General features: G+C 37.0%; 1 protein-coding gene across 4 annotated transcripts in view; it reads right to left on the reverse strand.

Annotated features, from left to right (window-relative positions):
- SENP1 (SUMO specific peptidase 1) overlaps positions 1-17,061 on the reverse strand; it is a 56,850-nt gene extending 39,789 nt beyond the window's left edge. For 2 of the 4 annotated variants that reach the window (XM_068561286.1, XM_068561288.1), the window contains exons 1-7: positions 16,441-17,061; positions 12,873-12,920; positions 10,830-10,960; positions 9,704-9,785; positions 8,797-8,838; positions 4,412-4,571; positions 499-670 (exon numbers count right to left, since the gene is read on the reverse strand). In XM_068561286.1, coding sequence (XP_068417387.1) covers positions 499-670; positions 4,412-4,571; positions 8,797-8,838; positions 9,704-9,785; positions 10,830-10,960; positions 12,873-12,920; positions 16,441-16,492 — 687 coding nt within the window. In that variant the 5' untranslated portion in view covers positions 16,493-17,061. Of the gene's footprint in view, positions 1-498; positions 671-4,411; positions 4,572-8,796; positions 8,839-9,102; positions 9,335-9,703; positions 9,786-10,829; positions 10,961-12,872; positions 12,921-16,440 lie in introns of those variants that run through there. The other 2 variants (XM_068561287.1, XM_068561289.1) reach the window with 2 other exon arrangements.
- Between the last annotated feature and the right edge of the window lie 507 nt (positions 17,062-17,568).

Below are 17,568 nucleotides of genomic sequence, written 5' to 3' on the forward strand. Positions count from 1 at the left end.
ATAACATAGTGTCAACACAACATCTTTCTTGTGGAGAAAGTTTATGATCTCAAAGATCTTACTCATAATGAAAGGATGTAAATTATTTAGCTGGCTTCTTGACTTTTCTTTTATATTGAGGAAAAATTATCCTAGTAAGAAGGGCAGGTATGAAATCCAGCAAGGTTAACAGCTTTGCCACATGAAACTAGGGTTTTAATAAGGGTCCAAAAGAGAACAGAGATAGTTTGATGTACGAAAGCCACTCAGACAATACTGAAGATTAAGTGTGCTGTCCAACAGGAATAGAAGATGCTAAGAAAAACACTGAAGTCCTGCTAAAATATCTCCTTACTTTCTTTAGAAGAGATGCTGGCACTCAAAAAGAGTAATTAAGAAAGAAAAAAAACATAGAAAGGATTAATGGAATGGTTAATAAACATCTAAGTCAGAGGGAACAAATGGCTGAATGTAGGGAGAGTCTAACTTTTAGCAGCTTTTGTTGCAGGTTTTCCTTACCTCTTCTGCTGTACTAATGTGTCGCCTCTGAGTTTTCTTGGGGCTCAAAAGATTTCGACGACATGAACCACTCCAAGATGGACTTGGAACAGGCTTAATAGGAAAAGATTTTTCATATGCAGACACATGACAGTGATGGTTTGACTTTCCTGTAAAAGTGTTTGATAATCCACTAAAAAAAAAAAAAAAGTTTGTAAGAAAAGACAAGAACAGTAAGTAAGAAAATCTAACCAGGTGATTATTTTCACTTTTAAGAAATAACAAAAACAAAAAATGCAGACTGACAGATGTACCCGTGAGGGAAATACACAAGAAATGATACATGAGTTGCTGCATTAGGTTCTGCCACTTAGGAGGTCTTAAAGTGCCAAACTATGTAATTATCAAACACCTAAAATTGTATTTCTTAGCTTCGCCATCTATAAGTTCCTTTGGTCAGGAACCATAGACCTGTGTGGTATGACAGAAAGCCTATCAGATTAGAGTTCTTCAGAAAACCTGGGTTCTAGGTATGCACCTGGGTTCTAGGTGTGCTAATATGCACATTCTATTTACTCCCTGCAGTCCCCTCTCCCAGCCTTTTGGAGGGAATTATTTTAATATTAAATATGCAAAGATGGATAAAGCTGAAGCTTCTCAACTGTTTTTCAATTGAATTTAAGTTTCCTAAAAGACCAACAGAGGGCTCCCATCCTCCATTAAAAAAAACTAGGCTTTTTATGAGGTTGCATCACTGTGACTGCTCCTTCTGCCCTATCTACCTCTTTTGAAGGAGAATCTTGCTTTGTTTCTTTATACCATATGTGCCTCAAATAATGGGAAAAACTGGCAAGAAAAATATTTTTGTGGACTCAAAATCCAGTTTTATCTCTAAGGTTAGGTTAATAATTTAAAGTTTTTTTCTATGTGCTCTTTTTCAAATATCATTGCCCAGCACAGGTACTTGTGCTCAATATAATTAATTTTCTTTCTTTCTGCTGAGGATGAAGAGTAAAGTACATAGCTGACTAAGCTGAATTTATTGAAATGAACTCTTTAAATCAGTACATGTGGTCTGATCCAAATGAAATCAGACTAGGTCTAAAGAAAATTAAAAAGTACATATACTCACTCTGACTCTTCAAACTCTAATGTTTCCTACGTGTGTTAGAGTGGGGAAAGGAGCAAGAACGTGGAATTTCAGAAACACGGTTCTTTTCTTAGGATGGGTAGATGTGGCTAGGAAAAAATGGCAAGGGCAATATAACTTGCTTGATAAAGATATAATGAATTCCCCACAATGTCTTTTGCATTTATTTTTCCTGGAGTGTGTGTGCGTGTTTAATGCAAAAGATTCTTCTTCCTAAAGAAACAGTATGAGGGCACTTGCGATGCCAGAAAGCAAGGGTGCTACCAACAACTAACGAGGTTGAGTCAGACACAGACATAAGCCTGAAGGAACTTCCACTAGCCAAACTTGTGAGAATGTAAGCATTAAAAGAATAATGATTGTAGTAGTGGATTAAAACACACTGAATCCATGACACTGAAAAAAGAACAGAAAAATTCATTTGAACCACATGAAGTGGCGATTAAAAAAAAAAAACTTACTTTGAAAATTGGTAATGAAAAAGAAAGATCTAATCACATACCCTGCCTTCCCAGTAGGAAAACTATTTCAGGGTAACCAAACAGCCCTAATGAGGAAAAAAGCTCTCCCTTATAGCAGAGTGCCAATTAATTAGTGTAAAAGAAATGATAAAATTAGAAAAATACTACTTCATTAACTACTAAAATTATTATCAGGTCAAAGGAGGTCAAAAGGTACAAACTTCCAGTGATAAAACAAGTCATGGGGATGTAATATAGAGCATGGTGACTATAGTTAATAATAACATATTTCATATTTGAAAGTTACTGAGAAAGTAGATCTTAAAAGTTCTCATAACAAGAAAAAAAAATTTTGTAACCATGTATGGTGATGGATGTTAACTAAACTTATCGTGGTGATCAATATACAAATATTGCATCATTATGCTGCACACCCGAAACTAATATAATGTTATATGTCAATTATACCTCAATTAAAAAATTACTATCAGCTAAGGATTTATCAGTTGATATTAATAACTCCTAGGCTGATTTGAAACTGGTCGTTCATAAAATGCCAAAGTAACATCATTTAGATTACATTCCAGTCACAAGGGGGAAGAAAACCTAACTGTACAATTAAGGACTAGAGCGCTATCACTCTAAATCTAGAGGTCAATCCAGCATCACTAATGATAGGACTGTAAGTTTTCTAATATGATGTAACACAGCATCAGCTTTTATTAAGGTCAAAAATCTAGTTTATAAAATATACAGAGGATAGAGGACAAAATAATGATACTACGGGAAAGCAACCTGTCAAATCCAAAAGGTGGAACATTATGCAGAAAAAAGTCATGCCATAAAAAAAGGGGGTGCTGTTCAGGCTTGTAAGAGACTTAAGGGTGATAAATACCAGATGCGATTTTAAACTGCATACTGCTTTGGACAAACTAGCTGTAAAGCATACTTTTGGGTCAACTAGGAAAACTTAAATATAACTTATTCAGTGTATAAGATAAAATTTACTGAATGAAAAAGAGAAGATGATTGAAAAAGATTACAAAAGAGTATGCACAATATGAACTCATTTTTGGAAAAAAATGTGTGTAAACAGAAAAATATCTGGAAGGACATGTACTAAGACATTACAAAGGTGACCTCTGACTGGTGGGAATATGATGTTTTTATCGTTTATTTGTGCTTATCTGTATTTTCCGATTTTGTACAAAGCATGCGCACTGTTTCTGTAATAACATTATTTAAAAAAATAACAGCATGGCATTATTTAGGAAAAAAAGCAACTTGCCAAATGATGCAAACAGAATATCTTTAATGAAGATAACATATTATACATTTTATAGTATTACACAGCATATATATCATTCTATATCTAAGCAAGAGAAAGTGAAAGAGAAACAAGCATAGGAAAAGATTTGGAAGGAAACGCATGAAGGGGAAGGGAGTAAGATTGTGAGTAGTGGTCAAGGGATCTTTGGCTTTATTGGCAATGTTTTAACTTTTACAACGTGACTGTGTTAATGACTTCTTATGTAATTTTTAAAAATATTAAGAAGTGGGGAAGACAATCCCTGGGAGTACTCACACATGTTTCCAGAGTCCATGTGCTGATAATCATAAAATAAAATAAAAACCATCTTGTTGGTTTCAATCAGCACCAGAAAGCTTAGCTTTGACTAAGCAGGAAACTGAATGATCCCACATGCCTAAAATCCACCACCAGAGTAATATTTAAGAAGTCATAAATACCATATTAAAAAAGAAATATTTACTAATATAATAAAGTACTTGAGGGAAAAGTTTCTAAGCCAAACTTCATCTGCCTTTAATAATCAGAAGTTTGGTGAGGGAATGAGCAGGGCTTATAAGTTAGACTAAATATGATCAAGTTCTTTCTGAGTTTAATTTTACAATATAGGTAGTTGACTAAGGTGTAAGGTTGTTTTGGTTTAAGTCAGGTCTCTGCTCACATGAGAGCCTACAAAATGCGCTGGTTTCTTTGCCACTGAAGTTGCAGAAATTGATCAATTTTCACTTTAAGGTTCAAAATAGCCGTATTGATCCTGAAGGGTTCCAATACACTCATATCCACCAAGATCTCCCTCAAAACTCTCTCCCTCTAATGATAAGATTTGGCTGTCACCAAAATCCAGCACCAGATAAATTAAAAGTTGAAAGTTCAAAATGAATTTGTCCGTATCTCTATGGTTTAAAGTTCAAAAGTGGTGTTACTTTTTAAAAATGCCAATGTAACAACTATCTTATAGCCATTTTCCCTTATATTGCAGGAAGAGCTTGTGAACTGAGCAGCCAGAATACTTACCTTGAGGTCTTTCGGGTTTCGAGGTAAAGACTTCGGCTGTTTCTTGATTTTTGTAAAGTTGAACCTGATGCTGGAGTGGAATTTCTCCACTGGCCATTTGCACTCTGGCCAAAGGTTCTTAGGTCTCCTGAGCCAAGAAAACTGTCTGAGGAAGGGTTGTCTAGAAGAATAAAAGTTTGAATAAATTAAACAAATACCTATACTGGTTCTCCATATGACTGCAACCATGTCCAACATTGTATTCCAAAGTAATGTGGCATATCACCATGTCTCTAATGGAAGAAAGATCCCGGTCTCAACTGCCAGTAAAGTCTGCAATAAGGGAACTTCTACAAACTATAATTGATTCAGCCATACTAACCTGAAAATTGATGAAGGAGCTGAATCCTGCCACAGCCATGTGCCTTATCTGCATCAATGTGACTCCGTGGTGTCCACCAAAAGTCAACATTTTACCCCAACTATATCTTGCAAGCACTCCCAGGCCTGGGCCTGAAAGAAGGTAGGCCAGACCAGTAAGAAAGCAGGTGGAGGGCCAAGGAGAATTGTAATTCAAATGAACAACAGTTATTGCTTAATAAGCAGCTGGTGTCACTTTCTTGTTTTAATTACCATGTTCACGACTCAGGGGCTCTGTCTAAGAGCAGAGGTAACCTAATTGCTGCTTATTCTGGCCGGCTTATGGCAGGAATGACCCGTCATTATGCATTTGGTTCTGATATGATAATCTTCAGTCACTTAATGTTATAATCATCAGACATATCAATACTCGGATGCTTGCTATTGCAATCAGACTAAGCGAGGATTAATTATTATTTGAATTTTCTGACTTGTGGCTTACAAACTGGGGTGATAAAAATCTTTCAAAGTTTCAGCTAGGAGTAGAATAATTTTTATAGCCTCCTCTCTCCATCAGCAGGATGGGACAATTTAAAACAACACCTTCAAAATAACTTCAGATGTTAGGCTATGTAACTGAGGAGCACCAGTAGAAAGACAAAAATGTAACTCTCTACTCCCTGAATTTTGTCTAATGCCAACATCACTTTGAGGATCCTCTTTCAAAGCATATTACTATGGAACTTTGCACAATATTATGTATTTATGTTATTTAAACTATTTAACGTAGCTTTTGATACTCTATCCAAAAAGTTTGGCAGCTGACAAAAGTATCAGTTTTGTATTGTATTGGAATTTTTTTTTTTAAGCTGATCAGGATTATCAGAATTTAGGCTAAATAAGATGGAAAAAAAGCAGCAGTCAGGGGTGGTATTAGTACCAGTTGATGCACCAGTGGATGACCTAATTAATAATTAAATTTACTTTCAAAATGAATTACAACCTTTTCCCTTTATAATCAACAACTATGCTTGACATCTACTACTATTACTGTAAAAATAAGAGACATGAGGCTAATGAAAATGAGTTTCATTAAAGGACCAGAAAATCATTATCTTTAAGCAAAGTAATAACAGTAGAAATCTTCGTCTCTCATACTTTGTTGTTGTTAAAATTTGATTTGGGAATGATCTAACTAGAGATGTCTACTTGAGGAATAAGTCTACCAAAAAATGCAAATTTGAGACCAAGGATAAACCAGAGTAGCCTCCTCAATGGCATCTGACAGAGGTTTTGGCTTTAAAATTCAAGGGAAAAGCACAGGATCAGGCAATCTGTTTCACCAGAATAAGGTGGTTCCATCCCCACTCAATGAAATCACTGAATAGTGCTCTACTGCTGATGGGATCAAGCAAAGCTAGAAAGGGACCAACAGGAGGCTGCACACATTCTTTTTTAGTTGACAGTTTAACCCAGTATTCTGTCATCATTAAGAAGTCAGATTGCAAATGTCACAAATAAGATTACTTAATAAGTGTACACACACACACACATAGAACTATAGGGAAATACACCAAAATTTTAACTTTGGGTGTGTTCCAATGATAGAATGATGGGGATTTTTCTACTTTTCTCTACAAATTTTCTACAAGGACAGGCAGTAATTTTATGGACATAATGAAATTTTATATTTAAAACAAAGTGTGTCAGGCAATCACTTAGTATGAAAGTAACCATCAGTTGCTCCTGTTAACTTTCAGATTCATTTAGTTATTATGAATACAGGATGCTTTAATTCATCTTACCTACTAAATGCCTATTTGGCAACCTAATTTAACATATTTTCCAAAGATAAGACATTGACAATGATTCTAAGCAAGAGCAAAATCATTTCTTTTCATCTAAAGCTACTTTTCTTTAAGGTTTAAAATGTTTTAATTTTCTTTTCAATTGTGCTCTTAATAAAATCAAGAAGTCTTCAAGTCTGACCAGCACTAAGTTATTAAAGTGAAAATGTTGCATTTTCTCTGCTTTCTAAATTTAAAAAAAAAATGTTTTTAACAGTCTATTCTTGGGATTAAGAAGCAAATATTTAAAAAGCTTGATACAGAGAGGCAGATCCAGTAAAGTGTAAATGGGAAGCTCCAGACTCTAGGTTCTGAAGTTTGAGTTTTTCCTGTGTTTGTTTTCATCTTAGTGGAGGACAGGATAGTAAGGTAGGAGAGGAGACAAAGACCAGTACAGTCAGAATGAGGAGACTAAGGCAGGTAAACTGGGGACCCACATCTAGCCCAATCAAGAGTTAAGTCTCAAGGTGACTGACCATAGAAATCAATGTGGAAATTATTGGCAAAGAACAGGAGATAACAGAGACAATATTCTGCAGGACTTGTAATGAACAAGAATGGGTGTGGCAAAGGAACAAAGTTAAAAAAGTACACAGTAAAAAGATTTGAATTAAAGTCTTTATTATAAGAAAAAAGTATACAGACCCTTGGCATTCACAGATTGAAAGTTCTGATAGTCAGTGAGCAACCTAAAAGGTCTGTGGCATGTCATAAGCTTGCTTGGTCAGGGGCTAGACTAAACTTGGCAGAGGCATAAATCTGAATCCTCTGCTTCAGGCTGTATTTTAGAGAATGAATCTAATACCTCAGCAACCCCATTTCAATATGGTTTTATTATTTGCTGTTGGTACTCTCTAGTCATCGTCATGTATAAAGTAACTGTTATGATTTTTTTCTTTTCCTAAAAAAAAGGCCTTCAAGTGAGAGATAAAAACTCTGGCATAAAATTTTGATATAGGGATCAAGTTGTGGTATGAGGACAAACATAGAAAAAATATAACCCTCAAGAATCATGTAACTGAGTAGAAAGCCAGCACTCTGGTTAAATACCACCAGTCAAGAATATAGGGACCTGAGATGATCTCAGAAATATGCTTTGTGAATATCAAGGGTCTACTGAAATTTAAAAGAAAAAAGCTAAAACAAATTATTTTAAGTCATGTTATTTATAATAGCTGAAAATGGAGAGGGTGAAGGGGACCTAAACCATAGAGAAAATGAAGGAAATGAAGACACAGGCCCATTATCCTAAATCACAGCCCCCTGGATCCAGCTGTGTTTCTACATTAAAAATTTTGGCGATTTTACAAAGATAACCTGGTATATACTATGTAGCACTTCTAAGTATAATCTGAAGCAGCACCCTGTTATCAAACATATTGATATATCTACAGTAAAATGTGTAAATATTCATATTTACAGAGATAAATAAAAGACAAAACATAAACAGTTAAATGTCAGTTCATGTAGCTTTTGCCAAGTAATGAATTGAGCTCAGGTCAGGTTTTGATGTCAAATAAATCATGAAAAAATTTTTTGGTTTTCAGAGCTTTTCGGATTTTGGAATTGCACGTAAAGGATTGTGAATGTGCATATAAATTCCATGGATTATGAGAAATCAACAGAAAAAGGTAAATAAGAAGAATAACAGGTAAGCAGATAGAAAATTAAAAAAATATATATTGGGCTAAAAAAAAAATTACGTTTCAAATCATACAATGTGTACATAGATATATACTCAGATAAAAAAACAGAAAAGACCACAGGGTTAAGTAAGAGTTGAGTTAGCCAGGAGATCTTGAGTATAATTTTCTATATATGATTGTTTACTATTAAGCAATTACTTTAAACAAAAAACAAAATTCTCTCCAAAGGTAAATCAGCATACAAAATTATAAGCAAACACAGCCTGAGTTCAAATGAAAATATTATCCACTCAACTGTCCTTCCCCTAGGATCAATACTAATAAGCTATCAAGCCATATTTCAGGCTCTCTGCTCATCAGAAAGGCCTTTTCAACAATAATGATGGCAGAGTTACTTTCTGAAAAGATTAACTGATTTTTCTATACAATTATGCACATACTATGTGGACACCATTTCCCACCCCAGAAGAGGAAATCCAGTGCCCAGGGTAAAGTACCACCCACCTAAATGATATTTAAATATAATATAAATCTAAAAGAGCATCATACTAACGTCTTTTTAGGGGAGGAGATCTCATCTTGCTGACAAAGAATCCTGAGGAAGCCAAATAACAACAATAATTATTATTTGCATTTCATATTTATTATCTCAACTTATCCTTATAAAAATCCCATTGAAACAGGTTCAATGGTATGGCTAATATTCCCATACTTGGGTCAGGTGAGGAGATTAAGGCATGAAGAGTGAAAAGACTTTGGAAGACCACTATAATCTTCCTGGGTCATACTGCCAGGAGACTAACCAATAAAAAACTCTTAAGTTTCCCCAAGACAGAGCCAGATCATTGGAAATCCAAACCTTAGAAAGGGGGCAGATGAAAAGTCAGGCAGGCCAGGGGCTAGGAATAGCCTAGAGAATGCTGACTTCTGTCATGGATCACAAGTTGAAAAGGCAAGCCCTTGAATATGCAAGCATGGCTGTGGCAGGTGCTAGACAGAAACATGTAGTTAACATTTCCTGCCCTAATGGAGGGACAAGCTTGGGTAGAAACAAATTTTCAGGGTTTATGATTTCAAGCAGAATACAAATAGGCTAGCTCTGTGCTTCAAATCAATACAAGTAACCTTTACATCACATACACATATCTAAAAAAACAAAAAACCAAAAAAACTAAAAGCCAAAAACAAAGCTGTATTGCTTTTAACAAGGGCATAATAGACAAGTAGGAGAATGGATTCTAAAAAAAAAAATCTCCCTTTAAAAAATATTTGGTTGAGACTAGATCAGTGAAGTATTATAGCAACTATACACAGAGAGCTCATTAAAATGATGTTTTAGTGGAGAAAATACCATTTTGCTTTTGACAATGTTTTCACTTTTAGAGACAGTAAACACAAACAACTTGCTAGGAAGAAGTCTGAAAGGTAGAAATGCCTTGACTCCAAGTAATGTGTCATACCTGAATAATAATTTGGATAAGCTGCACTTCTTGTAGAACAAGTATAAGATCGGTCCAAATTTCCTTGCCTGGAAGGTAAAATCTAAACAGAACAAAAGTTTTTTCTTAAACCATATTTCTTACAATAAAACAAAAATTTACACTAGGAAAAATATATAATTAAACAAGATTATGACATATTTCAGAATGCAATATAATTAATTATAATTATATATATTATAAATAAATTAAGCTACATACTAGTAAGAAAGGAAAACATGATGAAATGATTAAGGCTTCAAGGGGAAAAATGGGCAAAATATCTGTTATACAACTTAATTCAAAGAATGCTCATTAGAAGGTAATACGTATTTAATATATCCTGTTCTCAAAGCCAGCTGTATCACATATCAAAGCAGCTGACAAAATCAACCTGGTTTTGGTTCTCTTGATAACTTTACAGGACAGTTCTTAATCAGGGGTGCTGCTGCACCCCAGTACAAATCTGGAAATGTGTAGATATATATTCAGTTATCAAAATGATTACTGGGGGCAGATGCTACAGGTATTTAGTGCCCACGGATGCTGAACATTCTGCACACAGCAAAGAATGGGCTCATCCTAATTAGTAATGGCTTCCTACTGAGGAAGACCGCTTTATTAACAGTCCTCAAACCTCGGAGATTTTTTAAACTGTAGATTCTGATTCAGTAGGTATGGGGTAAAGCCTGAGATTCTGCTTTTCTAATAAGGTCTCAGGTGATCCTGATGCTGCTGGTCCCTTGAGAAACTAAGCTTTACAGAACAGAGAAATTTCAGAGCTACTGTATATTTTCATAGTTTCCCCCCATTTAATGCTCAGCAATTTTAAGACACCAGTTTAAAAGAAAGCTGACCTGTGTATTAGTAATTGTAATATTCAGAGGAATAATAAAGAGTTTCTAAAAGGTACCATTCTCCAAGAATTTATACATAGCCTGGCTCTTATTTAACTTTAACGTATCAAACAGAATTCCAAATACTAGCATTACTGATTGTAAAAAGTTTACATATATTCTTGTGCTTTTGAGTGTGGCATTTAAACTCTATCAGATGAAAACTTAAGCCAAAATAATTCATTAATTAAGGAAAGAAAATTATTACTAACCTGATGGTCAGAAAGTGAAAGCTGGTCCTCTGGAAAACCTGTTTGTGACAGGAGATGGGTTTTGAATATGGAGTTGTGGTTCACTAAAGTTACTTCTCCAGCATCCATCCTCATCCTATCAGCAGTATCATCTGGGGAAAGAGTCCGGATTAGTTCAAGTCACGTAATTCTTGAATACCTACTTTCCTATGAACCAATCTTTTCACCTAATAAAAATGATTTCCCCCAAACACCTCTACAGTCAAATAAAACCGCTCCTTCATAACTATTGGCAAGAAATCTCAAAATGTCACTGTCAAAAAAACAGGCCCACGTGCAGAAATTGGTTAATTTGGAATCGAGATCATCTACTAAATAGTTCAAAACTTGTACAAAAATAAAAAGAGCTTAATTCAAAGTTTTAAAAATAATGAAATTTTCTCAAAAGAAGATTTTTTTATTTTAACTGTAGAAAAAAAAAAAAAAACGGGGAAAAAAATTCACCATTCAAAGCAAATACTCTTAACCCTGGTTTATTTCCTCTGTTTCAACTCAACAAGGTGCTTTAAAATTTAATCCACTTGAAAATTTTTTCTGCAAAAAGCGTAATTTATTCATATAGCTCTTAACAGATATCAGCTCAGTTACTGTATACTGTGGCAGAACCGTACTTTGTTACCATTTTTGAGACCTTTGTTACCATAAAAGAGTTAGAACAGGAACAAGTGAGAGTAAGGGAACTCAGTGATTTATACTGCTATCAGCAGTGAGAGAGAAGGGAAACAAATGACCAGGAGAAAGAAGGTAGACTAAACAAAAGGAAAAAACAGTAGAGAGAAGACTAATGTGGACTTAAAAGGAGCATATGGGATGTTGTAAGATCTAACTATAGATTTTTCAAACGATTCCTAAATTGACTACTAGTCTTGACCTTATATTGTTCCCCGTTATAGACATAAAGTACTATGAATAGCAGAAAATGTTCCAATCACAATTAATTCTCAATGCCACTAGCTAAATGAAATTTAAATTTTACCTTAATCATATTATTTATCACATAGAGGGCAGTATAACAGTACTAAAGAACAAGGACCCTGGAACCAGTCCCTGAGTTTAAATCCTGGCTCTGCCAGTTATAGCTGTGTGATCCTAGGCAAGTTTCTTAACCTCTGTGCCTCAGTTTCTCTGTCAACAAAATGGAGATAATAATAGTACCTACTAGGTACTAAAGTAAGTCCCCTACATACAAACGAGTTCCGTTCCGAGGGTGCGTCCGTTAAGTCCAATTTGTTTGTAAGTCCAACAAAGTTAGCCTAGGTACCCAACTAACACAATTGGCTATATAGTACTGTACTATAATAGGTTTATAATACTTTTCACACAAATAATACATAAAAAACAAACACAAAAAATAAAGAAAACATTTTTAATCTTACAGTACCTTGAAAAGTATAGTAGTACAGTGCAGTAAAACGGCTGGTGCTTCTTAGCAGTACCACCTACATTACTGCTGCTTTTACACTTGCTTCCAGACATCCTGGGCTTGAAATAAAGACACCGTACTACTGTACTCTATACAGTACTGTACAGTAAAGTACACAAAAGCACAAGGACTTGTAGAGGATGCACGCACGTGACAATGTACGCCAGACACGTGAACTAACCTACGTGATTGGACACACAAACGCATGTTCGCGTCTTTGAAAAGAAAGTTCACAACTTGAAGGTTTGTATGTAGGGGACTTACTGTATTAGGTATTTTAAGTACTTAAAAAACAAGGCCTTGCACACAGAAATGCTTGCTACTGTGTATTTAGCTTTTTCAATACAATGAATGAGAAAATGCTTTAAAATGTTGCTATAAACAATATCCCAACCAAAAGAAAATTGTTTGGTATACTGTATTACATAATTAGGATGAGATCTCTTTTAAAATTATTATTAAGCACGAAGACACAAATACTGAAAATATTATTAAGCACAAAGATGCAAATATTCTTTCACTCCAGCTTATCTAATCAGAGTAACTAAAAGGATTGAACACTACTTCATAGTCAGTCTTACCCATGTCAGGTGTTTTCACATCACTGACTTCAGCAAAGATACAAAGTCCTATAAAAGAAGACAGAGAATAGAAATGTTACATTCTGAAACATCTCTTTCATGTCATTACAGAACAGGAAGCCACTCAGAAGTGACACTTGTATTCTTAGTGGAGAAAAATATAACATGGTAAGGCAAGTTGATGGGAAGAGAATGGGAACTAAAACTAGCCTGAGGTAGTTCCAAACATTTCTGCAACCTGTGTAATACTAAACAGCAATTATGGACTACCCACAGAATCACAGAATATTACAGCACAAAGCAGGTTAGGAGAGCCAACCCTTTGCAGATTAATTTGCATATGATCATAAAGTTAGTGACTGCACTGAAATTACAACCTAAACATTCTTCCCAATCCATTACTCTTTCTATTACCTCATGCTAAACCATTATATTTTATTTCATTTGGACCATTTTTAAAGTCTTTGTTGAATTTGTTACAATATTGCTTCTGTTTTATGTTTTGGTTTTTTGGCCCCGAGGCACATGAGATCTTAGCTCCCTGACCAGGGTTCCCCCTGCATTGGAAGGCGAAGTCTTAACCACTGGACCACTAGGGAAGTCCCACTAAACCATTTTACAAACAAGTGACAGATCTTGTGGTAGTCCTGTTAGGACTTCTCTTCCATACGTCTTAGCAGCCAAACAAAAAGTTATCAAGGAACACTTCACAGTGGTACTAAGTACTTTTCCCCCCATCATTACTCAAACAGTTGCATACCAAAGCCCCTTTGCCTACATGAAATTATTTTTTTCCTCGATATATCTAATTTGCCCAGAAAAAGAAGTTAAAAGCCTAACTGGTGGAACTAGGTTAATAAATGTACCCTTGGACACAGGCTTCTTGGCAGATTTACAATAGGAGGAGACTAGAGATGTTACACAGATATAGTCATAATCTTATCACATATTTTTAAAAAGATTGAGCACTTCACCACATACATAACACTATCAGAGTTTCAATCTAAGGAAACTGAATAATGATAACAGGAATTCTTTATGGCCCCAATAACGAAGTGCACACATAAAGGAAGGCTGCTTGAGCTTTTCCTGGCATAGGTACAGACTAAGCAGAGTAATCATCTGATTACCTAGTCTTGCCAGGGAGGTTTCCCAAAGAATTTAAGCCCTAGATTTAGGCTTCAAATATATTTCCAAATGCTCAACTTACTAAAAGGTTTCTATCTGGTAATTCTACAGATTATTCTTTCCGCTTCTTTCTTTTTTAATAAAGCCAAATTCCCTGGGTCCCCCATTAAGGGAAAAAAAAAATCCTATCAACCAATAAACTAGCAGTGGCTTTTTCACATTTCACTCTTTCAGGTCATCCCATAACTGTCATTGCTAGTCTTTTTTTTTTTTTTTAACAAACCTACCCTTTTAATATTTATTTAAAGTTTCATAACACACCTGTTTGGCTTGGGTGGGGAGGGGTGAGGGGACATTTTTTTCAGGTTTAGTTTTAAAATATTTGCTCATTTTCTACTGTCCAATCATTTCAGCACTTCCAAAGGTTCCCTAGGACACTTTGCCTCTCTTCTCTCCCTGTCCCCCAGCCGCCCCCAGCTCTGGGGGCCCATGGACCAGGAGTCATCACTAGTCTTTTTTGTTGTGTTAAGAAAAATGCCAATTTAAAAGCCTGGTGCCCATCAGAACAATCCCATGTTAACTTTCTTTGCATTGCTGAGATAGATGTGAAGAGGGAAGCAAGCAAATCAAAGAACGTGAGAGATTATGTCCAGAGAGGTTAAGTGACTTGCCTGAAATCTCAAAGATGGGGCAAAGGGAAGACAAAAATCCCGGCATCCTCACTTCCAAGCAAATGTTCTTTCAATAAACAACACAAAATTTCACATCCTTTAGCATATCCTTACTCAAGGATTCATACACATTGGCAAGATAAAAGTAATCCCTAGCTAATTCTGGGGAATCCACACTTTTTTATAATTTTAAGAATTAAAGCCCCACATTTACATTTTAATACAAATACATCCAGCTTCTTCAGCGTGCTACTTCCTTTTTGTCACTTGGCAAATACAATGGGAGAAGGAATATTTTACCCCAAGATTCAACATGAAATGTTGGACCTGGAACCTCTGATACCACCAAATTCTTTCAAGCGTAAGAATTTTTTCCCTCTACGAAGAGCATTCTAGTAACACATTTTCTACTTCACTTTGTTCATTTAATTTACTAAAAGAACATAAGTAGTTACAGGTATTCAGGTGAAGTCAGGTAAGTAGCTGAACACAAGATAATAGGAAATCTGAAAGAAAAAAAAAAAAGATGGCAAAGTCCTGGCAATAACAGAATGTAATGAGTATGGTAAAACATTTATAAGTTTACATACATGCAAAGAGCTGATTATAAAAGTGAATGTTTAGAGCTATGAAGAAGTTTTTTGAAAGTATATATTGAGGAGAGGCATTGTACAATTAGCTTATGCAGGACCAAGATGTAGTAAGAACAATTTATGATATGAGAAGGGCGTGGAAGTGATCATATGAATTATCCTACTACGAACTCTGGGAAATTATGTTTATGAGACAGTTTGTACTATATCATTATGTATTTTTTGGTTGTTTTTCATATTTTTACAAGGAATCTCTCCAATTAGACTCTAACACCTTAAACACCAAAGATTCACTTTCTTTCATACACAAACATTTACTGTGCACCAATAACATACAGGGGACTGGTGATACAAAGATGAATAAGAACTGGTCCCTGCTGCTGAGAATTTCACTGTCCACAGGAGGAAACCAGATTCATCAACAGATACTTACAGCCAGACAATAAAGCTGGTGCAATTGGTAGGAGGTGTAGGAGTCAGCTAAAGAAAAGGAAAGACTTCTGAAGCAGCAGTCAAGAGTTACATCACCTTAGCTTGAGGCAGAAAAACCTGTCTTTTAATCCATTTGCTCCCTCTAGATTTGTCATCAGATGGGTGATACGAAGACCACCTTTGCAGTTGGGATAATTAATTGGAATTAGGTAAGAGTGAATGAGGCTTCTCAAGATAAAAACAAATGAGGCTTCCAAAATGGGACTAGAGGGAAAAAAGGGAAACTCTAAACTGGAAGGTTAAGGGATCATGCTTAAAGAGATGCTTAAGGTTTCACGGTAACTGCAATTTCAAATTCAGTGTAATCTATCTTTCAACACGAGTCCTTAACACAAATTATCTTTATAGAGAGTGAAGATTTAGGAGATGATGCGATCTACTCCATCCAAAAACATCCAATTGGAAGAGGGACCCTAAATCAAATAGTTATTGGCCTATAAAAGGCTTTATATAAATTTCATAAGAATCACCACCACCCCAAATATAAGTGAGCCAAACGTGAGATGAAATGACTTAACAAGGCTGACGTGAAAGTGATAAAGGAGCAAGTTATTGCCAACAAGATAGTGGAAATACTGCAGAGGCACCGATAAACAGAAATCACCAAGCTCAAGAGAAACTGGGCATATATCCAGAGAGATCACGTTAGGGGACCCCAAGAAAGAGACGGTTCAAAGGAATTACCAGAAGGCGATGAGCCAGGTAAGCAAACGGTGGCGGTTAAGGGGATTTTCATAACCTGGGCAGGAGGGTCCAGACGCTTCTCTCTGGTGGTGGCACTAGCGGTATCACATCTCGGGGAGATACCACAGAGTAAAAAGAGTTGGAGAAATGTTTACGTGAGACGCAGAAGTAGTCGAGAAATATCTTTCAGGTCTCAAGGAAGGCGGGTGGTGAAGCAGGTATAACAGAAAAGCTGAGCTTCCCGGTGAAAACAGCTTTCCCCTGAGAGAAGACCTGCTCTGGCGGGAAAGCCCCGAAATCCCAACCGGCCTTTTCCTCACACGTAGGGCTGGGTGCTGAGATGGGGCCGGCCGTGACCTTAGGGAGACGGCCTCTCCTCGACCCCGGAGAAAGAGGCCTCAAGGAACGGCCTCGGGAAACCTAACTAACGGCCACCGGCCAGACCGCGGCCGGCAGACAGCAGGGGTGAGGGGAGGTGGTCCCAGGGGGCGGGGCAGAGGAAAAAGCGCCGTCCCCACAGCCGTCCCCGCTTCCGTCCAGCCCAGCCCAGGCTGCCGGGCCCGGGCTCGCACTGCCTCCCGGCCCAAGCTCCCTCCATCCTCACCCCTCCCCCAGCTTCCCGCCGCCACTCACCGAACCGGAACCGGCTGCTATGCGAAGGGGTTTCCGGCCGGGCGCGGAACGCAAAACCCGGGAACCGCCGCGAACCGGAACCGCCTCCACAACACCGGAAGAGCTGTTCGGTGGCAGCGGAGGAGGGGGTGGGGCGAGAGGTCAAAGAGCAGAGTCGAGGACCCGCGCAACGCCTGCGCAGTGTGGCGAGGCCTGAGAAGCCGAGGGATCATCCAAGGCTGTGGTTATGGTTTCCTCTTTCAGTTTAGGCTTTTTCTTGTTCTCGTTGTTAGAATACTGTTAGTTTGCCCTTCGTCCTTCGCTTTTCTCTGTTCCCTCGGCCCCCTTACCTGCCGCCTTCTGGTTCCGCTCTGGCGGTTTTTGCTTATGCTCTGGTTTCCATGGCAGCTTCTTGCTGTGGCCCTCGATCTGCGGGAACCTGTGGCCGCCTTGACAGATGTTGACCTGAGAGCTAAATCTAACTCAGGCTAGATTCATGTTTTATTGAGAATCACA

This window comes from Eschrichtius robustus, chromosome 13 (genome assembly GCF_028021215.1).
Source record: "Eschrichtius robustus isolate mEscRob2 chromosome 13, mEscRob2.pri, whole genome shotgun sequence".
NCBI classification, from domain to species: domain Eukaryota; kingdom Metazoa; phylum Chordata; class Mammalia; order Artiodactyla; family Eschrichtiidae; genus Eschrichtius; species Eschrichtius robustus.